The sequence below is a fragment of the Nerophis ophidion genome, linkage group LG07, assembly GCF_033978795.1.
Source record: "Nerophis ophidion isolate RoL-2023_Sa linkage group LG07, RoL_Noph_v1.0, whole genome shotgun sequence".
NCBI lineage: Eukaryota > Metazoa > Chordata > Actinopteri > Syngnathiformes > Syngnathidae > Nerophis > Nerophis ophidion.
In genome coordinates this window covers 25,038,892-25,065,065 of record NC_084617.1, presented here as the reverse complement: position 1 = coordinate 25,065,065, position 26,174 = coordinate 25,038,892, and the positions used below count along the sequence as shown (strand labels likewise).

The window sequence follows — 26,174 nt, the reverse complement described above, 5'->3', positions numbered from 1 at the left end:
GAGGTGCTCGCTGTTCATCTTTCCAGTAGCTGGATTGCAGTCTGGTGTTTTCCTCTGCCATTCGTTTCATTTCCATCCTCATTTCCCTCATATCTGCAGTAAGTCTGTCTATAGTCATATACAAACCACCACCATCATCAGATATGGAGTTCACCATGGCCGCTGTACCTCTTCCAGTGGGAGGCTGGCGTACCTGTGTGCTGACATAGTCCATCCTCAGGGCCTCTCTGGCCATCTCACACTGGCCAGCGATGGTCAGGGCCTCTTCCAACTCAGTCGCTCCCTGCTCATGACATTTAGCTCTCAAAGCCGGGTCGAGTCCAGCCAGAAATCTGCTAAATTTCTCCTCTTTCTGAGCTATATACCCGTAGCCTGGGAATGCCTCTTGAACAAGTTTGCTTATGTCTGCTGCATATACTTCCAGACTCTCTCCGGGAGCACGTAGGCGGGCAGAGATGTTTGCTCTGAAACAGTTTAGAAAACGTTTTTGTCCGAAAGCCTCCTGCAATTTTTCTTTCACCTGATCGTAATCCGCCTGAACAGCAGCTGGCAAGAAAAGCAGCCTTTGTCAGCCGCGTGGGTAAAATCCTCACTAGTTCATAGTCAAAGTTACTGCCCGTACCTCCAACCAGCGCCTTCACTGCTACTTCATATTGTCTGGTCCAGCAGGGGAAACTTTGTTTTTCCTCACCGGAAAATGGCTGTGGGAGTTTAATGTTTACATTGCTAGTGAACGATCTTTCTCCACGTTGCTCTCTGTAGCTATAGTCCAGTGGATCATCGCTTTTATTCGACATATTCCACATAAATTATAAGACTGCAGCAATATGAAAGAAGTCTGTGTGCTTTCTGACAAGACGAAGCTTCGCCGTTGTTAGCTGCGGCTAACTGAGATGAAACTAGCTGACTCTCCGGACTTTTCGGTAATTACACGTCTTTCTTTTGCGGGACCTTTATCCCACCGCTGCCACCAATGTAACCGAGGGTTTGTATAAGTCGCCTATACTGTATAACACTATAAAATAACAAACACGGAGGCTCTAGTTTTACACGAGGACCCCTTTAGTTTCTCTCATTTCAAAACTTCCGCTCCACCCCAACATGACACCATTTTCGTTCTTTTCGCCTTCAAAACAAGATCTCAAGGCATATACTGTCTAACAGGAACTTAACATCACAAAGAGGCAAAACCATAAAAATAGGCTGCGCACGCAACCATAACTCAAAATGCCGGACATTTGAGGCATTTAAGAAACTCTGCCCTGACAGCTCTGCAAAAGAGGACATGTCCGGTGAAAAGAGGACGTATGGTCAGCCTATCCTAGCCCGGTCACCTCTAGCATGCTAGAAAAAAAGTATATGTTCGGTGCTAGCAGCGACCGGGCTAGGATAGACTGACCATATGTCCTCTTTTCACCGAACATATCTTCTTTTGCAGGGCTGTCTGGGCAGAGTTTCTTAAATGCCTCAAATGTCCGGCATTTTGAGTATTGTTTACGCTACTTAATATATATATATATATATATATATATATGTATATATATATATATATATATATATATATATATATATACATATATATATGTATATATATATATATATATATACATATATACATACATATACAGTACATACATATATTGTCTGTCGATCTGTGTTGGCCATGCGATGAGGTGGCGACTTGCCCAGGGTGTACCCGCAAACCACCCAAATGCAGCTGAGATAGGCTCCAGCACCCCCCGCTTCCCCAAAAGGAACAAGCGGTAGAAATGGATGGATGGATTATTTTTTTATTTTTTTTAGCAACAGTATCTTTTGGAATGTGCTGTGAGCCGGGCTATGGACATGGTTCCCCCTTAATGTAACTGATGGTGGCACACTGCCAAGGCAAAATTAAAGCCGCCACACCTTGAAAATATGTTTTTTTTTGTAAAAAAAAATAAAAATAAAGAAATAGTCACACAAAATCTGATGCTCTTTTTAACTTTTATTGCCAGTGCTGCGCTAACAATCCTAACCGTATTCCGTTCCGTACACACACATTAGTCTCCGTGCTTCCTCTGACACACAACAACACTTCCTCGTTCTCCACTAATTCCCTTTCAGGCACAGACGGTGTGTTCACAATCATGGGAACAATGAACAACAAATCGAAACCAAATCGAAACCAAACATTACCACCAGCAGGTCATAACAGCATACTTGCCAACCCTCCCAATTTTCCTGGGAGACTCCCGAATTTTGGTGCCCCCCCCCCGAAAATCTCCCGTGGCAACCATTCTCCTGAATTTCTCCCGAATTCCACTCGGACAACAATATTGGGTTGCATGCCTTGAATTTCCTCCACAACCTGTCGTAACGTCCACTTTTATTCCATACAAACAGCGTGCCTGCCCAGTCACGTAATATATGTGACTTTTAGACACACGTAAGTGAATGCAAATCATACTTGGTCAACAGCCATACAGGTCACACTGAGGGTGGCCATATAGACAGCTATAACACTTTTACAAATATGCTCCACACTGTGAAACCAAACCAAACAAGAATGACAAACACATTTTGGGAGAACATCCGCACCATAACACAACATACACACAACAGAACAAATACCCAGATCCCCTTGCAACACTAACTCTTCAGGGACGCTACAGTATACACCCCCACTACCACAAAACCCCGCCCTCCCTCCCCCTATCTTCTGAATTCGGAGGTCTCAAGGTTGGCAAGTATACGTTACAGTATGAATATACATATTTAGTCTAGTATTTGCGCACTACTGACAAGTGATACAAAATGTGCCTTTAAGGAGAGAAAGTACAAATATGTAATATTTTGTGTTTGAATATTTAATTAAGTTATTGGAAGGGCTTTAAATGTAGATCAAAAACGTAATAAACCTTTAAAACACTCTCACACTGCATTGCTAAATGTCCAAAATGAATATTAGCCTTCCATGTGAGAACTTGAAATAATTGGGAGATGCTTGCCAACCTGCAATGCAAATATTTTTTCCGTGCGCCTTGTTTGAATTGTTAGTCATCAATTAAATCACTTTGTTATTTTCTGAAGTGGGATGAAGAAACAACCAAGGTGCTCTTAACAGCTGTGGCTCATTTTCCTCTCACTGATGAAGAAACAATGCATGTTGTCGTCCCGGGCATATTTCCACAAGCCAAGGCACCACTTAAGCTGGAGTGAAAATTGACAGGTGGGGAAGCAGAGCAATAAAGACTCCCACTCAAATAATACACCAAATATAATGAAACAATTTGTTGTGACGCCCGCTGACTCAGCAGTTGACAGCTAACACACATTGCTAATAAACAATCAAATAACACAAAATCTTTCCTTACTAGAAAAACACTCGGACAGCGCAGGCATCCGCCAGGCCCTAGCTGCCAATAGTAAGAAAATGATCCGGATCAGCCCCAAAATGACGTCACTCATCCTATTATCGACCCATAACTTGTTGACTTATGTTGCTACCTAATTACAGACAAACAACTGGCAAAAATCAATTACTTTCTACAGTAAATAATTTGGAATATGTCTTTGATGACGCAAAAACCCTTTTTTTCCTAGATGTAAACATTTGGCGGGAAGTCATTTTGAGCAAGCTTGCATAACGTGTGAAGCAGCCTTGTTAGCAGTAGTTAGTAAAATAATGTGTGCAACAAAACCACACAATATGTCAAAATACTGCATTTACAATATATCAAAATACTGCATTTCTACATACAATATATTGCCAAAAGTATTTGGCCACCCATCCAAATGATCAGAATCAGGTGTCCTAATCACTTGGCCCGGCCACAGGTGTATAAAATCAAGCACTTAAGCATGGAAAATGTTTTTACAAACATTTATGAGGGAATGGGCCGCTCTCCTGATTTCCAGCGTGGAACTGTCAAAGGATGCCACCTGTGCAACAAATCCAGTCGTGAAATTTCCTCTCTCCTATATATTCCAAAGTCAAGTGTCAGCTTTATTATAAGAAAATGGAAGAGTTTATTTGAGTCAAGGCAGGTGGCCAAATACTTTTGTCAATATAGTGAGTATTTATATATATATATATGTATATATATATTTGGGGAGGCGGAGCCTTCCATGCCACTTAGCCCAGTTTACAACTAGTCACTTTCCAGCGCTTAGGCGTGTGTGCATTTTCGTTTTTTTCTTTTTTTCTTCAACTTTTGAGAAGTTTTGGCCAATATAATAACTCAATACAAATCCCAAAAAGACAACAGGCCAGCGTGGAAAGAACGAAGGAATTGTTGTAGAGTCAAAAGAAAGACTATTTGCAAGGAGTACATGAATGGCGCTCAGAAGTATGGAAGAATCGACGACGCAGGCGTCGTCCCACAACTAGTTTTTAATCGTAATGAGAATTGACTTTTCTGGAAAAAATATGTCAGAGCAGACTTAGTTCACAGCAAAGGAGAAGACCGAAATCCCAATCAGCTGCGCCATTTTGAACACTCACTCACACACACACACACACACACACACACACACACACACACACACACACACACACACACACACACACACACACACACACACACACACACACACAAACACACACACACACACACACACACACACACACACACACACACACATACACACACACACACACACACGCTCACCCGATCCCTCTCTTTTCTCCATCCGTCCATCTGCTCCTTTCTCGTCAGCTCCTCATTGGGTGATGTCAATGTTAGTGGATTTTACTTTTTTCAAATATTCATTACCATAGCAACATGGTTGTTAAAGTTGTGGAGTTGTGTGATTTCTGATAATTTGTAAAGGCGCTAAAGGGACTTCTGTGTTTTAGCACGTGTCGGCAGAGAAGTGCGTAGTTCAGCTTGTCATTGTTGTTGTTTTTGTCTCGTTGATTAAGAGAAAGTTGATCCTTCACTTCCTTGTAATGTATGTTTGATATTCAGTACTGTATAGCACTTTGTATTGTGTTTGAAAACTGTAAAAAAAGATTTTTGTTTGAGGTTTTAACCCATTATTCATTAAAGCTGCGAAGGCCTGAATGCAATTTAATTAGGCCCTTAGCATGCATATGAACTCACCAATTTTTGCAGACGCATAAGATTCGGCGAAAAATGATATACGGCCAACCAGAGTCTGGCGAGACATCACAAGTTTAACAAGAAGATAAGCCCGCAGTGTGTTTTTGCCTAAATTTAGTCCCCTATGGATAGAACTGAATTGCCATTGCCACCCTGTTGTGGGTGAAGATAGAATCTACAGTCAATGACCACAAAGTGACTCGAGCACAGCATTGATATATATGACGCAGTCCAAACAGCCTTCCCCACTCATGGTGTAAATTACCTACATATGTGTATACACACCACATTATTACGTCACACAAATACACACAAAAACGCATCGTAATGTGTTTATTAATGTCTATGTGTGTGTGTTTGCGCACATGTAAACGTACAACAGCGTATTTGCAATTACCCACGAAAAAAAGGCTTTACTGCAGTTTGTGCTGTATTTTTTACACTAAAGCATTGCGATCGCCGATTAGCAGTGGTGTGCCGTCAGCGCCAGCAAGGCCTTCTCTGCTGGCCTAACATAACCACAAATCATGATCCTAATTAAAGATGAAAGTAATTTTTGATTTTAATTTCCCTAAATATCCAAAAGTATTCATATCCTCTTCATCTCATACTATGCTCCTTCCAGTGATGTTGTTTTTAGTTAAGAGTTTTTATCCAATCAGAATTCACCTGGCTTATGTTGCCATGCTGTATCAAATCTGCCCGGGGCCTTCATAATCAACAATGTGGGCGTCTGCTCACTGTAAGTGAATGGGCACATACAGTTGATAGATAATTGCGATAGCCAATCAGATCACGAGTTGTTGTCAGTAAGCCTTTTAGATGGCCCCACGTTGAAAGGGACGTTTACATGTCCTGTGATTGGATACTTTAGCGGATGAATTTGAGAACACATGCAGTTGATAGACAGTTGCGATAGCCAATCAGATCACAAGTTGTTGACAGCAGCCTGTCTAGATAGCCTGACGTTAACGAGACTGTGATTGGATACTCACTTGTCATTCCAAAGTGAGTATCCAATCAGAAGTTGCAATTTACTGAAGCAGGAAATGTTGCACTGTAGCCATAGCAGTGAAATCACCAATACTCACGTTTTTAACCCTGAAAGAAGGAGAACAAAATGTTGATTAGGTGGCAGATATATATTTGAAAGGCCATTTTCAAGAAGGATATTTAAAGAGAAACTACATCTTGTGAGACCATGTCGGTGATGAAATGGGGAAATGCCCGCCACTTCCACTTGAATCAACCGAACTACGAGCGGTGTCACTGGCTTATACGACATTAAATGGGTGCTACAAATTGTGAGTTCAAATATTATATTTCTTTTTTTTTTCACGTTTAATGTTTTTTACAATTTTAATTTTGACAGTACCACATAAGATTTTTAATTTGCTGATGCGGGTTTATTGATTTTTATATGTGCCAGAAAATAGCCCGTTTTGTACACTGTTGAAGTGGTTCGATGTACGGTAGTGTGTAACTGGGTTTCTGTATAGTATTTCTCGAGCAATGGTCACGTGGTGGCATAAATGATGGTATTTTGAGAGGTAACCATTGAAGTCGGACTTCACTGAAGGCCGAGGTTGGATGGAAACACATGGCCCGTCGCTGCCGATTTGGTGTTAAAACATTTGTGTAAACGTGATGGCAGATCACTCTGAGACAGCACACAAATGTAATTAATAATAATAATAATAATAATAATAATAATAACAAATGCATATTTTATCCAATTTTGCAGCCATGCGCCTCACAGTTAGAAACATGATACTTGACACATCCATCTATCCATTTTCGGCTTTGCGAGGGGTGCTGAAGCCTATCTCAGCTAGCATTACTGAAATGATTGGTGGTGGGTGAGGGTATCGGTAAAGACGTGACCACAAGAGTCAGGCGTGAACCCCGGGGGCTGTTTTAATAATGACATATTTCCTTATTGAGAAATTTGCTCCACTATACAAACTTTCCCATTTACAAACCCTGTTTAGGAGCCAATTAAGTTCTTAAACCGAGGTTCCACTGTATATATGTGTATATATATATATATATATATATATATATATATATATATATATATATATGTATACATACATTCTGTATGTTGCTTTTTAGGAGCAACATGAATAAGGTAAATACAAGTTACAAGTAGCTCCACTAACAAACTTTTCCATTTACGAACCCTGTTTGAGAGCCAATGAAGTTCTGAAACCGAGATTCATCTCTATATATGAAAATATGTACACGTATATTCTGTATGCTGCTTTTTAGGAGTAACATAAATAAGGTGAATACATGTTAAATGAAGGATCGTTGTGTTTGTGGTTCTACCAGCGTGATTTGCGGTGGTAGCGATGTTAGCGCCGTTAGCTATTTGACGTCATTGACGAGTGCAAGTAATTTATTTTTCCGTAGTAGCGCTAGGCACCAAATCTCCGTTTGCCGCCGCTGCTAGCCCCCGTTTGTGGTAGCGTTTGTGGGCGAAGGCGGCATTAGCGACGCCCCGCTAGTCGGTTGTCCTGCTTCCGTCTCTTCTCTGTCAGGGCAACCGGCGTTTCCATTTTGGCAGACTCTGTAAACCTCGGTCATTTCCGAGGCATCCTCCTGGTCTTCGCCATCGTCGTCTCGGCGATGGAGACCCCGTCCCAGGCTCTCACGGGGAACCAGCACCATTCTGCCGTCGTCCTGCGCCGGCCGGCGCCGCTCCGCTCGACGGTCCTCCACCTTCCTGCTGGTGCGACAGAGGGCTTTCCTGAAGCCCTGCTTGAAGTTGTCCGACAGGAAGCCGTAGACGAAGGGGTTGGCGCAGCTGTTGGCGTAGCCCAGCACCACCACAAAGTAGTAGAGGCCCTGGTAGTCGGAGGGCAGCGCCACCAGCAGGTTGACCACATTGAGCGCGTAGAACGGCAGCCAGCAGAAGACGAAGACGGCCACCACGATGACCACCATGCGCGTAACCTTTCTCTCTGACTTCCTGCGCTTGGCGGAGGCGGCATGCACCTTCTTGGCCGAGCTGCGGACCTTGAAGACAATGAGCAGGTAGCAAAAGCAGATAATGAGGAGAGGGCACAGGAAGCCCACGCTGGACGTGTACACGATGAAAGCCGCACGCCATATGTTGGCCGGCTGCGGCCACACGATGTTGCAGGTGCCGCCAGCCTTCTGGACGTTGGCGAAGACCACCACTGGTAACACCACCAGGAAGGACAGCGCCCACACGGTGCCGTTCACCACCTTGGCCACCGGGGGGCGCCGCCATTTGGCCGAACGTATTGGGTGGTTGATGGCCAGGTAGCGGTCCACGCTCATGACGGTGAGGCAGAAGATGCTGGTGAACTGGTTGATGGAGTCCACCGTCATCACCAGGCGGCACATGAACGACCCGAACGGCCACGACTGCAGCGTGTTCTGCACCGCCAGGAAGGGCAGGCCCAGCATGAAGAGCTCGTCGGCAACGGCCAAGTTAAGGATGTAGATGTTGGTCACCGACTCCATCTTGGAGTAATGCAGCACGATGTGGATGACCAGCGTGTTTCCACCCAGGCCGATCGCGCACACGATCACGTAGATCAGCGGGATCAACACGCCGGCCGCGCCGGGCCTCCACGGCCCTTCCGAGGCCGTGGCGTTGGTGTGGTTGAGCAGCGACTCGTTGAGGCTGCTGGCGTTGAAGAGGGGAAAGTCGGGGAAGAAGACGTCGCTGGCGTTCTCGGCCTCCATTTTGCGATGGCGTCAGGCGGGATCTCAGCCTCGGGACTGAACAGAGAGCATGACAAGTTCCTCCGGTGTGTTTTTAGCGCGTTCCTGCACACATTCACGCCTGCAAGAAGACAACAATATCATCAACATTGGCTTCACGTTACGTTCATCACCTTGGGTCGCCATGGAAACCATCCTCAGGGAGGCACTGATATCAGTGTCATCAGTCAAATAAATGTCAACACTTCTTTTTTTTTCATGGCATGACGTTTTTCTTCTTTATACACATTCTTAAACATGTCAACATCACTGCATTACATATTATACATACATACATACATACATATATATATATATATATACATATGCATACATACAGACATATATACTGTATATATATATATTTGTATATATATATATATATATATATATATATATATATATATATATATATATATCTTATTTAATGTTTTTACTTTTTTAATATATATATATAGGGGACGGCGTGGCGCTGTTGGGAGAGTGGCCATGCCAGCAACCTGAGGGTTCCTGGTTCGATCCCCGCCTTCTACCAACCTAGTCACGTCCGTTGTGTACTTGAGCAAGACACTTCACCCTTGCTCCTGATGGGTCGTGGTTAGGGCCTTGCATGGCAGCTCCTGCCATCAGTGTGTGAATGTGTGTGTGAATGGGTGAATGTGGAAATAGTGTCAAAGTGCTTTAAGTATCTTGAAGGTAGAAAAGCGCTGTACAAGTATACAAGTATAACCCATTTTTTCAAATATATATATATATATATATATACATATGTGTGTGTGTATGTCAAGCTATATATTATATATATTGTAGATGTATGTCTATATGTATAGATATTAGCAGTGTCCAGATCCGATATTTATCAAAAATGTATGGATGATATCATCTTGAATGTGAAACGTGTGGTATCATGCGCTATACAAGCAGTCCTGCAGCGTGTTTATTTGTGTGTGATGTATTGTGTGATACAAGCAACCCTGCAGCGAGCGTGTTTACTTGTTTGCGGTGTCATGTTCAATACAAGCAGTCATGCAGCATGTTTACTTGTGTGTGATGTATTGTGCGACACATGCAGTCCTGCAGCGTTTTTTCTTGTGTGTGATATCATGTGCAAAACAATCAATCAATCAATGTTTATTTATATAGCCCTAAATCACAAGTATTTCACAGTCCTGCAGCGTGTTTACTTATGTGTGATATCATGTTCAAAACAAGTAGACCTGAAGCATGTTTATTTATGTTAGACATACTGTGCGATACGAGCAGTCATGCAGCGTATTTACTTGTGTGTGATGCCATGTGTGATGTAAGCAGTCCTGCAGCCCGTTTACTGTGTGATATTATGTGCGGTACAAGCACTCCTGCAGCATGTTTACTTGTGCGTGATATCATGTGCGATACAAGCAGGCCTGCAGCGTGTTTACGTGTGCAAAGTTGAACAGACAGTTAACATATAAATGTCCTCCAATAAGCACACTCCTCTATTTTAGTCAAGACCATTACTAAAAGTAAACCTGCTAGGCTATATGCTACTAGGAGCTAGCAGTTACACAACAGTTAAGCACACAGTAGCACAAAAGTTAGACATAAGTAATAATAATTGAACATTAAAACAGCACATTTGTCAATACAAACAATCATCAAATAATTATAGTTACATATTACTTACACAAACAAAGTCTCCAAGGCATAAGTGTATTCGAAAGTATGTGGTAACAAACGTGTCCGCATCATTCAATCTACTTCACTCCCCTTCCACTTAAAGGCAGCACAAGTCCATTACGGTTTATGATTTATAATTTATAATGTAATTCATGACGACCATTTTTCTCTTTTAAAAAAATACCAAGAGTTTCGGCAAATATTCTTTGATCGTTTTGGTAAGCTACTCAAAATTGGAATGCTGACGAGCTACCTGTGGGAGACCCCTGCTCTGTGACGTCACATTTTATAATGATATGCTAAATGCTAATTGACCTAACGTCAGGACTTGGTTGAGCAGCGCCTTCATCATAAAGGTCGACCTGTGTGGCAGACTTGAAAGCTTGTGGGAGGAGCACACACACGCACATGCACACGCACACACACACACACACACACACACACGCACACACACACATGAAAAGATCAGAACAATAACTCGAACGTCACACAGTCCAAAGCAAACCTTCACCAATGCAGAAAATCCCAATTGTGTGTGTGTGTTTGTGTTTTGTATTAATTGTTAGAGTGAGCACCATTAGGAGTAATAACATAGTAATAATGAAAAAAAAAATGTTTTTCTTATTTTTTATGAACAGACATTGTTGAAGTTGTTTGGAAACTTTGTCTTGTTTTCAAGCAGCACACTGGTGTTAAAATGCTAAAATGCTAACCCACAACATGACCATGCTGTGGCTTGCAAATAAATCATGCCAGCAACTGAGCTTACCTTTGGGCTTCTTCCTGTCGTCACCAGGCGGACACGAGCTCACACGTGTCGCCGGGCTCCATCGGCTCAGGTCCACGTCTCATCGTGAGCCGGGACTGCGGCGGAACCCCCAAAAGTGGAAAAGAACGAAGGATATGCACGGCTTGTAACTAGGAAACAGACAGTCTAGTGGGAGGTGTCTAAAGACAACCGTGTGTGTGCATGTGTGCGTGCGTGTGTGTGTGTGTGTGTTTGTGTGTGTGTGGTTGGCATTATTGGTGGGATGGCTACCTTTATTAATTCCTATACCTTTATACGTTCATGTACTTTTATACAACCATATACAAACCCCTTTTCCATATGAGTTGGAAAATTGTGTTAGATGTAAATATAAACAGAATACAATGATTTGCAAATCCTTTTCAACCCATATTCAGTTGAATATGCTACAAAGACAACATATTTGATGTTCAAACTGATAAACTTTTTTTTTTTTGCCAATAATCATTAAGTTTAGAATTAGATGGCAGCAACATGTGACAAAGAAGTTGGGAAAGGTGGCAAAATATACTGATGAAGTTGAAGAATGCTCATCAAACACTTATTTGGAACATCCCACCGGTGTGCAGGCTATTTGGGAACAGGTGGGTGCCATGATTGGGTATAAAAACCGCTTCCCGAAAAATGCTCAGTCTTTCACAAGAAAGGATGGGGCGAGGTACACTCCTTGGTACACAAGTGCATGAGCAAATAGTCAAACAGTTTAAGAACAACTTTTCTCAAAGTGGAATTGCAAGAAATTTAGGGATGTCATTATCTACAGTCCATAATATCATCAAAAGGTTCAGAGAATCTGAAGAAATCACTCCACGTAGGCGGCATGGCCGGAAACCAACATTGAAGGACCGTGACCTTCGATCCCTCGGACGGCACTGTATCAAAAGAGCGACATCTATCTCTAAAGGATATCACCACTTGGGCTCAGGAACACTTTAGAAAACCACTGTTACTAAATACTGTTCGTCGCTGCATCTGTAAGTGCAAGTTAAAGCTCTACTATGCAAAGCGAAAGCCATGTATCAACAACATCCAGAAACGCCACCGGCTTCTCTGATCATCTAAGATGGACTGATGCAAAGTGGAAAAGTGTTCTGTGGTCTGACGAGTGCACATTTCAAATTGTTTTTGGAAATATTCGACATCGTGTCATCCAGAACAAAGGGGAAGCGAACCATCCAGACTGTTATTAACGCAAAGTTCAAAAGCCAGCATCTGGGATGGTATGGGGGTGCATTAGTGCCCAAGGCATGGGTAACTTACGCATCTGTGAAGGCACCATTAATGCTGAAAGGTACATACAGGTTTTGGACCAACATATGCTGCCATATAAGCGCCGTCTTTTTCATGGACGCCGCTGCTTATTTCAGCAAGACAATGCCAAGCCACCTTCAGCACGTGTTACAACATTGTGGCTTCGTAAAAAAAGAGTGCGGGTACTTTCCTGGCCCGCCTGTAGTCCAAAACTGTCTCCCATCGAAAATGTGTGGCGCATTATGAAGCGTAAAATACGACAGCGGAGACCCCGGACTGTTTAACGACTGAAGCTTTACATAAAACAAGAATGAAAATGAATTCCACTTTCAAAGCTTCAACAATTAGTTTCCTCAGTTCCCAACTACTTTGGCATGTGTTGCAGCCATGAAATGCTAAGTTAATTATTATTTGCAAAAAAAAAATTAAGTTTATGAGTTTGAACATCAAATATCTTGTCTTTGTAGTCCATTCAATTGAATACGAGTTGAAAGGGATTTGCAAATCATTGTATTCCGTTTATATTTACATTTAACACAATTTCCCAACTCTTACGGAAACGAGGTTTGTACATTTCTATACCTTTTTACCTTCATGAAAGTTCACATACCATTACATAATCATTGTGATGATCCGTTGCCCGGATCATGGTTTGTTTTAGTTTAAGACTCCCTTAGTTCTGACTATTTTCACCTGCCTCTGATTAGTGTTCGGTACGCTCACCTGCTCCCAGGCACTAACCAGAGAGCTATATACCTGCCTTTTGCCACCCTCAGTCTGGCTGTATGAGTTACGTTTGCACTCTTTTGATTCCTGTTTCTCTACTAAGCTTTCGAGTACTGTTTTTTTGCCTTAGTTCCCCGTGCATTCGGCACGCTTGTATTGTGTTTGTTTTCTTGACTGATTTATGGACAATAAATAATTTTTCTACCTTTCCGTTTGTATCTCGGGGAAACGATCCTCACATTAACATGCAACAATAGGTTTATATGCCTTCATACGTTTATATACCTTCACTCGTTCATATATAATTATAAGTTTATATTTTCTTTATATGGTCTTAGAAGGCAGCACGGTGAAAGAGGGGTTAGTGCGTCTTCCTCACAACACAAAGGTCCTGGGTATGATCCAGCGCTTGGGCTCTTTCTGTGTGGAGTTTGAATGTCCTCCCCGTGACTGCGTGGGTTCCCTCCGGGTACTCCAGCTTCCTCCCACCTCCAAAGACATGCACCTGAGGATAGGTTGATTGGCAACACTAAATTGGCCCTATTGTGTGAATGGGAGTGTGAATGTTGTCTGTCTATCTGTGTTGGCCCTGAGATAAGGTGTCCGATTGTAGCTGAGATAGGCTCCGGCGCCCCCCGCGAACCCGAAGGGAATACATGGTAGAAAATGGATGGATGGATGGATTCACGTTCTTAGGGCTTTACAGGTTTATAAACATTTTAGCATTACATTGTTATGAATCGACAACGGGGAAGGAGATGGCACAACAACAGGAGGTATAGCTCAATGGGTTTTATTGAGCCTTTAATGAATACGTGGAGTGTGTATGCAACTATGTGTGTGGATGTTAAACTATGTGTGGAAAATAACACAATGTGAATTACCAAGGGTTTGTTGAAGGTGCGTGTTGGTTGTGGCAGCATCCAAGTTCAGAGGGCAAGATCCATAAATGTTCGTGATCCAAGCAATGTCTGTGGGGCAGGAGAGAGGCGTCAGAGGTCCAAATCCGGGTGAGGGGTCGAGAATCGGGGAAGGCAATCAGAAGGCAACGACTGAGACACGAAGGCTGTGGGAACAGGGGATGAAAAAAGACAAAATCAGAGCCAGGCACAAGGAAGACAAAAACGAGCAAGACAGAAAGCACATGAGGGAAGCCAGAGACGTGAGCGCTTACTGTAACCAGGGCTACGTTCCGACGAGAAGAAGTCCGTGGCGAGGCTCTTTATCCTGTCGCCTCTCATTAGTTGCAGGTGTGTCGTTTAGAGATTGACACCGGCTGTGTCGGCACGTGGGCGCGATCTGCGCAACGAGCGTGGGGGGCGTGTCCTGCTTGGCTCACAGCGGAGCCTCTGGGTGTTCCCGCAGCGGAGGGAGAAGCAGACAGTGTGTGGGCAGTGACAGTGCAAGGCTCCCGAAGTCTTCCAGCAGGGAGGGGTCAGCAAGGTAGGAGGCAAGAACCCAAGACCTATCTTCTGGCCCATATCCTTCCCAATCAACTAAATATACTAGGCCCCTACATTGTCGACGGAAACTGAGGATCTCTTTGACAGACCAGACCGGATCACTGTTATCCAGAATCCTAGGTGGCGGTGGGGCGGGGTCGGGGGAGGAAAGAGGGGAATTTAAGACAGGCTTAATCTGGGAGACATGAACTACCGGATGTCGCTTAAAGTCGATAAAGTGTGCAGAACAAACGACTGACTATTTCGTCGGCTTTCCCCACACCCTCGTATTTTGAACAAACTTCGTCCAATTTCTTGCCACTTTCGCATCTTTGGGCCGGTGGTGCAACTTGAATCCCTCCCTGTTAGTGTTGTTACACCCTCCGACAACACACCGACGAGGCATGATGTCGCCAAGGTTTCAGAAAATAGTCGAAAAAACGGAAAATAACAGAGCTGAGACGCGGTGTTTGTAATGTGTTTGAGAAAATGGCGGCTTTATTACCTAGGTGACGTCACGTTCTGACGTCATCCCTCCGAGAGCATTAAATAGAAAGGCGTTTGATTCGCCAAAATTCACCCATTTGGTATGTGTTTGTTTGGCATTAAATGGGGGTGGAGGGAAAAGCTGGATGCAAATATAGCTACAAATGAGGCATAATGATGCAATATGTACATACAGCTAGCCTATATGGCATGTTAGCATCGATTAGCTTGCAGTCATCCCGTGACCAAATATGTCTGATTAGCACACTCCACATAAGTCAATAACATCAACAAAACTCACCTTTGTGCATTCATGCACAACCTTATAAGTTTGGTGGACAAAATGAGACATAAAAAGAAGAGGCATAAATTATATCCAGGGGCTTTACCTCGCTCGTCTGCCGTCGTCCCTGAATAGCTCGCATTCGGGCAGATTCAGTGGTGGTCTACTTTCCAATATTGCAGATTTCGTTGACTTTATCGTTGGAAATGCATCTGCTTTGAGTGTCGCAGGATATCCACACATTTTTGTGTGAATATTAGAAAAATAACAGAGCTGATTTGATTTGGTGCATGTAATAAGATTGAGAAAATGGCGGATTGCTTCATGTTGTGACGTCACGGGTGAAAGGTCATCGCTCGACAGGCTATCAATTGAAAGGCGTTTAAATCGCCAAATTCACCCTTTTAGAGTTCGGAAATCGGTTAAAAAAATACATGGTCCTTTTTCTGCAACATTAAGGTATATATTTACGCTTACATAGGTCTGGTGATAATGTTCCGCTTTAAATATTCATATAGTTTTATACAAGTTCATATATCTTAATGTATGTTCACATACCTTTAAACAATTGCATACCTTTGAATATGTTCACATACCTATAAACAATTGTATACCTTTATATATATGTTAATTCACCTTTATGTATAATTACAATCCTTTAAGGCAGGGGTCACCAACGCGGTGCCCGCGTGCACCAGGTGGCCCGTTAGAACCAGATGAGTAGCCCGCTGGCCTGTTCTAAAAATAGCTCAAATAGCAGCACTTACCAGTGAGCTGCCTCTATTTTTTAAATTGGATTTATTTACTAGCAAGCTGGTCTCGCTTTGCTAGACATTTTTAATTCTAAGAGAGACAAAACTATAGAATTAGAAAATTCAAGAAAATATTTTAAAGACTTGGTCTTCACTGTTTAAATGAATTCATCATTTTTTTACTTTTCTTCTTATAACTTTCAGAAAGACAATTTTAGAGAAAAAAATACAACCTTAAAAAAGATTTTAGGATTTTTAAACACATATACCTTTTTACCTTTGAAATTCTTTCTTCTTGTTTTCTGACATTTTAAATAAATCTTCAAGTAATTTTTTTTTTAATTGTAAAGAATAATAAATACATTTAATTTACTTCTTAATTTTATCTTCTTTTTTTTCGACGAAGAATATTTGTGAAATATTTCTTCAAACTTACCATGATTAAAATTCAAAATAAATATTCTGGCAAATCTAGAAAATCTGTAGAATAAAATTTAAATATTATTTCAAAGTCTTTTAAATTTCTTTTAAAATTTTTGTTCTGGAAAATCCAGAAGAAATAATGATTTGTCTTTGTTAGAAATATAGCTTGGTCCAATTTGTTACATATTCTAACAAAGTGTGGATTGGATTTTAACCTTTTTAAAACATGTCATCAAAATTCTAAAATTAATCTTAATCAGGAAAAATTACTAATGATGTTCCATAAATTCTTTTTAAAAAATTTTCAAAAAGATTCGCAATAGCTAGTTTTTCTCTTCTTTTTTTCGGTTGAATTTTGAGTTTCAAAGAGTCGAAATTGAAGATAAACAATGTTTCAAAATTTAATTTTCTTTTTTTTCCTGTTTTCTCCTCTTTTAAACCGTTCAATTAAGTGGTTTTTCATCATTTATTCTCTACAAAAAACCTTCCAAAAAAAGAAAAAAAAATGTATGACGGAATGACAGACAGAAATACCCTTTTTTTTTTAAATATATATATATATAGATTTATTTACTAAAGGTAAATTGAGCAAATTGGCTATTTCTGGCAATTCATTTAAGTGTGTATCAAACTGGTAGCCCTTCGCATTAATCAGTACCCAAGAAATAGCTCTTGGTTTCAAAAGGGTTGGTGACCCCTACTTTAAGGGATAGCATACCTTTATATATGTTCATACACCTTTATGTATGTTCATACACCTTTATGTATGTTCCTATACCTTTAAACAATCGTATCCCTTTATATATTTTCATACAACTTTGTGTATATTAACATACCTTTAAACATTCGCATAGTTTTATAAATGTTCACATACCTTTATGTATGTTCACATACCTATAAACAATCGTATATCTTTGTATATGTTCATTCACCTTTATGTATGTTCTTATACCTTTAAATGATCGTACAATCGTATACCTTAATATTTATTCATATACTCTTATGTATGTTAATGTCCCTTTGATACAATCATATACCTTAATATCCAGTTCTACTGCATTTGTTTTTCTTTATCTGGAAGTAAAAGAAAGTGTTTTCTTTCCATTGTAAATAAAACTGTACAATGGGTCTCTAAGCAGACATTTTCCTTTTAGATGCTAGCAACAACAGCAAGGTCGTTGTCAGTGGAAGTCAAAGGAACAACAGTAGTTTCTGTGGTTTCTATATGATCTTCTTTGACACAGCGACACAGGGAGTAGCTCTCTGCCAGCTGCTTAGTTTGTCACATCACGTATTTGTGAACTCTGACCTTTTGACGTGTGCACCATTAATGATGGCTTTGTGGTCGGGACTGGTCATCTTTGTTTTCATCACCATCATGGGCGCAGGTGAAAAGATGGACACTTTTCTTTGTTGCCACACAATGAAAGCCCACATCTTTCATTAAGCAGCGTATTAGAGCTGGATGTGCTAAAGCTAGCTGGTGAACAAGTTCCCCTCTGCCACGTTGCTTAATACGCTGACAGGGGGGATTTTACATTGTGCTGTCAGGTAACCATGGCAACAGGGCCTGATGGCAACCAGACCTTGTGCTCTTCAAGTGGACTTTTGTTATTAGCGTGTCCAATTGGAAGCAAACTTTTCTTTCTCGGCCTTGACACCATTCACAGAATTATTCTTTGTCACGATCCTCCTGATCCCATCACTATTGACAACGTGATGCTGTGTATTGATCCATCTGAGGGACATTCTTTACATTGACACCTTCGTGTCAAATTAGATACACAAATAAATATGTTTATCCTCTGTTTAAGTACACATATGTTCATGTGTACTTACCACTTCTACTGAGTAGTAGTGGTAAGTCTGTACATGTTTTTGTATACTTACTACTCTTACTGGGTAGAAGTGGTAAGTACCCAAATGTTCCTGAGTACTTACTACTTCTACTGGGTAGTAGTGGTAAGTCAGCATGTGTTTTTGTGTACTTACTACCCTTATTGGGTAGAAGTGGTAAGTAAACATGTGTTCCTGTGTACTTACTACTTCTAGTGGGTAGTAGTGGTAAACACACATGTGTTCATGTTTACTTACTACTGCTATTGGGTAGTAGTAATAAGTACACATGTGTTCATTTGTACTTACCACCTCTACTGGGTAGTAGTGGTGAGTCCATTTGTGTGCTTGTGAACTCACTACTCTTACTGGGTAGTAGCGGTTCCTGAGTACTTACTGCTTGTAATGAGTCGTAGTAGTAAGTACACATGTGTTAATGTGTATTTACTATTCTTACTGGGTAGAAGTGGTAAGTACACAAGTGTTTCTGAGTACTTACTGCTTGTACCTGGCTATTGAGAGTAAATATACATATTTTCTTGTGTAATCACTACTACTCCTGGGTAGTAGCAGTATGCACACAAGTGTGAGTACTTATTATATAACCAGTCATAGTAGTAAGTACACATCTGTTTATGTGTACTTACTAATCCATATGGGTAGTAGTGATCAGTACACACTTGTGTTGATGTATACTTACCTCATCTACCTGGGTATTAATGGCAAGTACACAAGTGTTCCTGAGTACTTACCACTTCTACCGGGTAGTAGTGGTAAGTCAGTATGTGTTTTTGTGTACTTACTACCCTTATCGGGTAGAAGTGGTAAGTAAACATGTGTTCCTGTGTACTTACTACTTCTAGTGGGTAGTAGTGGTAAACACACATGTGTTCCTGTGTACTTACTACTACTATTGGGTAGTAGTAATAAGTACACATGTGTTCATTTGTACTTACCACCTCTACTGGGTAGTAGTAGTGAGTCCATTTGTGTGCTTGTGGACTCACCACTCTTACTGGGTAGTAGCGGTTCCTGAGTACTTACTGCTTGTAATGAGTCGTAGTAGTAAGTACACATGCGTTAATGTGTATTTACAATTCTTACTGAGTAGAAGTGGTAAATACACAAGTGTTTCTGAGTATTTACTGCTTGTACCTGGCTATTGAGAGTAAATATACATATTTTCTTGTGTAATCACTACTACTCCTGGGTAGTAGTAGTAAGCACACAAGTGTGAGTACTTACTATGTAACCAGTCATAGTAGTATGTACACATCTGTTTATGTGTACTTACTAATCCATATAGGTAGTAGTGATCAGTACACACTTGTGTTGATGTATACTTACCTCATCTACCTGGGTATTAGTGGAAAGTACACAAGTGTTCCTGAGTACTTACTACTTCTACTGGGTAGTAGTGGTAAGTCAGCATGTGTTTTTGTGTATTTACTACCCTTACTGGGTAGAAGTGGTAAGTAAACATGTGTTCCTGTGTACTTACTACTTCTAGTGGGTAGTAGTGGTAAACACACATGTGTTCATTTGTACTTACCACCTCTACTGGGTAGTAGTGGTGAGTCCATTTGCGTGCTTGTGGACTCACTACTCTTACTGGGTAGTAGCGGTTCCTGAGTATTAACTGCTTGTAATGAGTCATAGTAGTAAGTACACATGCGTTAATGTGTATTTACTATTCTTACTGGGTAGAAGTGGTAAGTACATAAGTGTTTCTGTGTACTTACTGCTTGTACCTGGCTATTGAGAGTAAATATACATATTTATTTGTGTAATTACCACTACTCCTGGGTAGTAGTAGTAAGCACTCAAGTGTGAGTACTTACTATGTAATCAGTCATAGTAGTATGTACACATCTGTTTATGTGTACTTACTAATACATATGGGTAGTAGTGATCAGTACACACTTGTGTTAATGTGTACTTACCTCATCTACCTGGGTATTAGTGGCAAGTACACAAGTGTTCCTGAGTGTTTTCTACTTCTACTGGGTAGTAGTGGTAAGTCAGCATGTGTTTTTGTGTACTTACTACCCTTACTGGGTAGAGGTGGTAAGTAAACATGTGTTCCTGTTTACTTACTACTTCTAGTGGGTAGTAGTGGTGAACACACATGTGTTCATGTGTACTTACTACTACTATTGGGTAGTATTAATAAGTACACATGTGTTCATGTGTACCTACCACCTCTACTGGGTAGTAGTAATAAGTACACATGTGTGCTTGTGGATTCACTACTCATACTGGGTAGTAGCGGTTCCTGAGTACTTATTACTTGTAATGCGCCATAGTATTAAGTACACATGCGTTAATGTGTATGTACTATTTTTACTGGGTAGAAGTGGTAAGTACACAAGTGTTTCTGAGTACTTACTGCTTGTTCCTGGCTATTTATAGTAAATATACATATTTTATTGTGTAATTACTATTACTCCTGGGTAGTAGTAGTAAGCACACAAGTGTGAGTACTTACTATGTAACCAGTCATAGTAGTATGTACACATCTGTTTATGTGTACTTACTAATACATATGGGTAGTAGTGATCAGTACACACATGTGTTCATGTGTACTTACTACTACTATTGGGTAGTATTAATAAGTACACATGTGTTCATTTGTACTTACCACCTCTACTGGGTAAGAGTAATAAAAAGTACACATGTGTGCTTGTGGACTCACTACTCATACTGGGTAGTAGCGGTTCCTGAGTACTTATTGCTTGTAATGCGCCATAATATTAAGTACACATGCGTTAATGTGTATGTACTATTTTTACTGGGTAGAAGTGGTAAGTACACAAGTGTTTCTGAGTACTTACTGCTTGTTCCTGGCTATTGATAGTAAATATACATATTTTATTGTGTAATTACTATTACTCCTGGGTAGTAGTAGTAAGCACACAAGTGTGAGTACTTACTTTGTAACCAGTCATAGTAGTATGTACACATCTGTTTATGTGTACTTACTAATACATATGGGTAGTAGTGATCAGTACACACTTGTGTTAATGTATACTTACCTCATCTACCTGGGTATTAGAGGCAAGTACACAAGTGTTCCTGAGTATTTTCTACTTCTACTGGGTAGTAGTGGTAAGTCAGCATGTGTTTTTGTGTATTTACTACCCTTACTGGGTAGAAGTGGTAAGTAAAAATGTGTTCCTGTGTACTTACTACTTCTAGTGGGTAGTAGTGGTAAACACACATGTGTACATTTGTACTTACCACCTCTACTGGGTAGTAGTGGTGAGTCCATTTGTGTGCTTGTGGACTCACTACTCTTACTGGGTAGTAGCGGTTCCTGAGTACTTACTGCTTGTAATGAGTCATACTAGTAAGTACTCATGCGTTAATGTTTATTTACTATTCTTACTGGGTAGAAGTGGTAAGTACATAAGTGTTTCTGAGTACTTACTGCTTGTACCTGGCTATTGAGAGTAAATATACATATTTTTTTGTGTAATTACCACTACTCCTGGGTAGTAGTAGTAAGCACACAAGTGTGAGTACTTACTAAGTAACCAGTCATAGTAGTAAGTACACATCTGTTTATTTGTACTTACTAATCCATATGGGTAGTAGTGTATTATTGGAAATATACATATTTTCTTGTGTAATTACTACTCCTCCTCCTGGGTAGTAGTAGTAAGCACACATTTGTGAGTACTTACTATTTATAACCGGTCGAAAAAGTAAGTACACATCTGTTCATGTGTACTTACAAGTCAATTAGGGTATTGGTGATCAGTACACATATGTGTTAATGTATACTTACCTCTACTCCTGGGTATTAGTTATAAGTACACAAGTGTTCCTGAGTACTTACTACTTTTACTGGGAAGTAGTGGTAAGTCAGCATGTGTACTTGTGTACTTACTACTCTTACTGGGTAGAAGTGGTAAGTACACATGTGTTCTTGTGTACTTACTACTTCTACTGGGAAGTAATGGTAAGTCAGCATGTGTTTTTGTGTACTTAATACTCTTACTGGGTAGAATCGGTAAGTACACATGTGTTCTTGTGTACTTACTACTACTGGGTAGTAGTGGTAAACACAAGTGTTCATGTGTACTCACCACATTTACTGGGTAGTAGTGGTGAGTCCATGTGTATTTTTGTGTATTCACTACTCTTACTGGGTAGTAGTGGTTCCTGAGTACTTACTACTTGTAATGAGTCATAGTAGGGAGTACACATGTGTGAATGTGTACTTACCACTCCTACTGGATGATAATGGTAAGACCACTTGTGTTCTTGTGTATTTACTACTCTTACTGGGTAGAAGGGGAGTGTACACAAGTGTTCCTGAGAACTTACTGCTTGTACCTGGCTATTAATAGCAAATGAACATATTTTATTGTGTAATTACTACTACTCCTGAGCAGTAGTAGTAAGAACACAAGTGTGAGTACTTACTATTTGTAACCAGCCGTGGTATTAAGTACACATCCGTTAATGTGTACTTACTAATCCATTTGGGCAGTAGTGATCAGTACACACCCGTGTTTCTCTGTACGTACTACTTCTACTGGGTAGTAGTGGTAAGTCCATATGTGTTTAAGTGTTCTTACTATTACTATTGGGTAGTAGTTGAAAGTCCACATGGGTTTAATGTGGACTTACCACTTCTACTGGGTAGTAGTGGTAAGTCCGCATGGGTTCTTGTGTACTTAACACCTTTCCTGGCTAGTAGTGGTAAGTCAGTATGTGTTTGTGTACTTACTACGCTTACTGGGTAGAAGTGGTCAGTACACAAGTGTTCGTAAGTACTTACTGCTTGTGCTGTATATTCATAGTGAATATACATATGTTCTTGTGTAATTAATTACTACTACTTCTGGGTAGTAGTTGTAAGCACACAAGTGTTCCTGAGTACTTACTATTTGTACCCAGTCGTAGTAGTAAGTACACTTCTGTTATCATGTGTACTTACTAATCCATATGGGTAGTATCTATACGTGCACAAATGTTTCTGTTTAATTACTACTTTCACTGTGTAGTTGTAGTAGTAGTAGGAGTATTAGTAGTAGTTGTAAGTACACAGTAAGCTATGCTTACTTACTAATTGTAATAGGTAGTAGTAGTTAGTACACACGTGTTCCTTTATATGTATTTTTTTATGTATGTCGCTTTGGATTAAAGCGTATGCCAAGAGGAGAGAAGTATATTTGCAACCAAGTCAAGTATTTCATATATATATATATATATATATATATATTAGGGCTGGGCAACAATTAAAAATTTTAATCGAAGTTAATCGCACCATTTCTCCGATTAATCGCGATTAACTGCATTGTATACGCAAATGAATTCAAAAGTAGTGTGTAATGCACCTTTATTGGAATATTCTCCCACATGAACAAAAGCGCCAAAACATTTGTTGTGCAAACACAATTTAAATCAGTCCTTGTTAAACAGTAGCAGTTAAATAGCATATTTTATGAAAATCAACTCAAAAAATGTAAACACAAACATTTAAACTTATTGCCACTGCCAGGGTATTTAAGTTATCCTGTTTGTTATGGAAAATAAATATAATCTACATACAAATCTCTGAGCCACAATCATAACATCTGAACAGGCAATTTCTGAGGTAACAGCAGAAACATTTTTTTATCAGGGTCTTATGTTTAAAAAACCTATATTATAGGTGGTGGGCTGTTTTAGGGAATTTTTGATCAAATTATCCGTAGTAGTAATATTAATAATGTTGTGCTTATTCTGCGTAGTGCACTTAAAATAATTATGACCATATCTAGGAATTGAAATGATGGGAATTTTCCGATTGTTTGCTTGGTGCTTTGATAAACTGAACGCATATACATGGTACTATTTGTGATGTTATGAGCCAGGGAAAAAAAGAACTACTCTACCCAGCATGCAACAGGAGTGACGAGCATGCGCGGTAGCCCGGTATAGGTTGTGTCGCCATGAGGCATCTTGTATGTTGTGATATGCACGCTCTGAAAGCAAACGTTAAGAACTCAGCCAACACGCCTCGTCTGCATTATTGATAAATAGACAGACAACACATATACTCCGCTGCTTCACAGGCCGCTGGATGTAGCCGGCAGAGTATTCCCATGCTAGCTAGCCGGTCTAGCAAGCACGCGTCTATCAGTCCAAAACGGCCCAATCTATCCACATCCAGAATTGTCTGGCGGTCGTAAGTGATCCCGGAGTGACCACGCTGTAAGCCAGCCATGAAATTTGCAGAATTGTCTGGTATTTTTGCCAAATGTTCCATCTTTACCAAGAGCCCCTCGACGCCGAAGTACATCCGGGATATGCCATCTTGTTAAGAAAAGGCGTTAACAAAATAAAAGCATGTAAACAACATACGCAAATATGCGATAAAATAATTGTCGGCGTTAATAGATTGATGAGTTAACGCGTAATTAACGCATTAACTTGCCCACCCCTAATATATATATATATATATATAAGAAATACTTGACTTTCAGTGAATTCTAGCTATTTATATATTTTTTAAATTATATATATATATATATATATATATATATATATATATATATATATATATATATGTATATATATATACACATGTATATATATATATACATATATTTATATAATATAAATAAGAGAAATACTTGAATTTCAGTGTTCATTTATTTACACATATACACACACCTAACACTCATCTACTCAATGTTGAGTTAAGGGTTGAAATGTCCATCCTTGTTATATTCTCTGTCACCATTTTTATAACCATACTGAACATGCAGTATCTTCCTCGTTCTTCTGCTTCGTCTCCTTGTTGTGTGCGCAGTTGTGCACTGCACTCTCTAAAAACCGTAGATGTTATTGTCACATATGAATGTACAGTAGATTTACCATGAATTGATTAACGTGGACCCCGACTTAAACAATTTGAAGAACGTATTTGGGTGTTACCATTTAGTGGTCAATTGTACGGAATATTTACTGAACTGTGCAATGTACTAATAAAAGTTTCAATCAAAGTTTCAATCAAAGATGGCAGTATTGTACTGTTTAAGAGTGTCACAACGTTGCTGTTTACGGCAGACGAACTGCTTTACGGTAGACGAAAACAGGACTGCTGTTGTTGTGTGTTGTTACCGCGCTGGGAGGACGTTAATAAAACTGCCTAACAATTAACCCACATAAGAAACCAAGAACTCGCCCTCGATCATTCTCCAGTTATAACGTCATTGATCAGGCACGCCTGTCACGCTGTTTGTATTGTGGGAAAGTGGACGTGAAAACAGGCTGTCGACACGTCACTCAGGTCCGCATGGAGCTGGAGGGGGCGTGGCCTCCAGCTCCGCCTGAATTTCGGGAAATTTTCAGGAGAAAATTTCTCCCGGGAGGTTTTCGGGAGAGGCGCTGAATTTCGAGAGTCTCCAGGAAAATCCGGGAGGGTTGGCAAGTATGGCTAAAACCACCAATCTGTTTCAACCAACAATGTTAGTATTTGAATATTGTTATTTGAAGACTTATTCCTGGTTACAATTATACTGTTAAGAAAGTATTGTCTTATACTTTGCCTAAAATGAGAATGCATCATAATCATTGGCGGCTGGTGAATTTTGTTTTACAGTAGGTGGGGCTGAAATTTTATAAACCAAATCTGTGTAGTGGGGGTCATCCACCCCCAGAAGATTTCTTTGTGATTTTAACATA

The 26,174-nt window shown here is 40.3% G+C and overlaps 1 protein-coding gene across 1 annotated transcript; it reads right to left on the bottom strand.

Annotated features, from left to right (window-relative positions):
- Positions 1-7,270: 7,270 nt before the first annotated feature.
- Positions 7,271-11,345, bottom strand: LOC133555669 (somatostatin receptor type 5-like). The gene is made up of 2 exons (XM_061905004.1): positions 11,254-11,345; positions 7,271-8,907 (listed from the first exon to the last, which is right to left on the bottom strand). The coding sequence occupies exon 2, from the start codon at positions 8,805-8,807 to the stop codon at positions 7,539-7,541; it is 1,269 nt and encodes a 422-aa protein (XP_061760988.1). The 5' UTR covers positions 8,808-8,907; positions 11,254-11,345; the 3' UTR covers positions 7,271-7,538.
- Between the last annotated feature and the right edge of the window lie 14,829 nt (positions 11,346-26,174).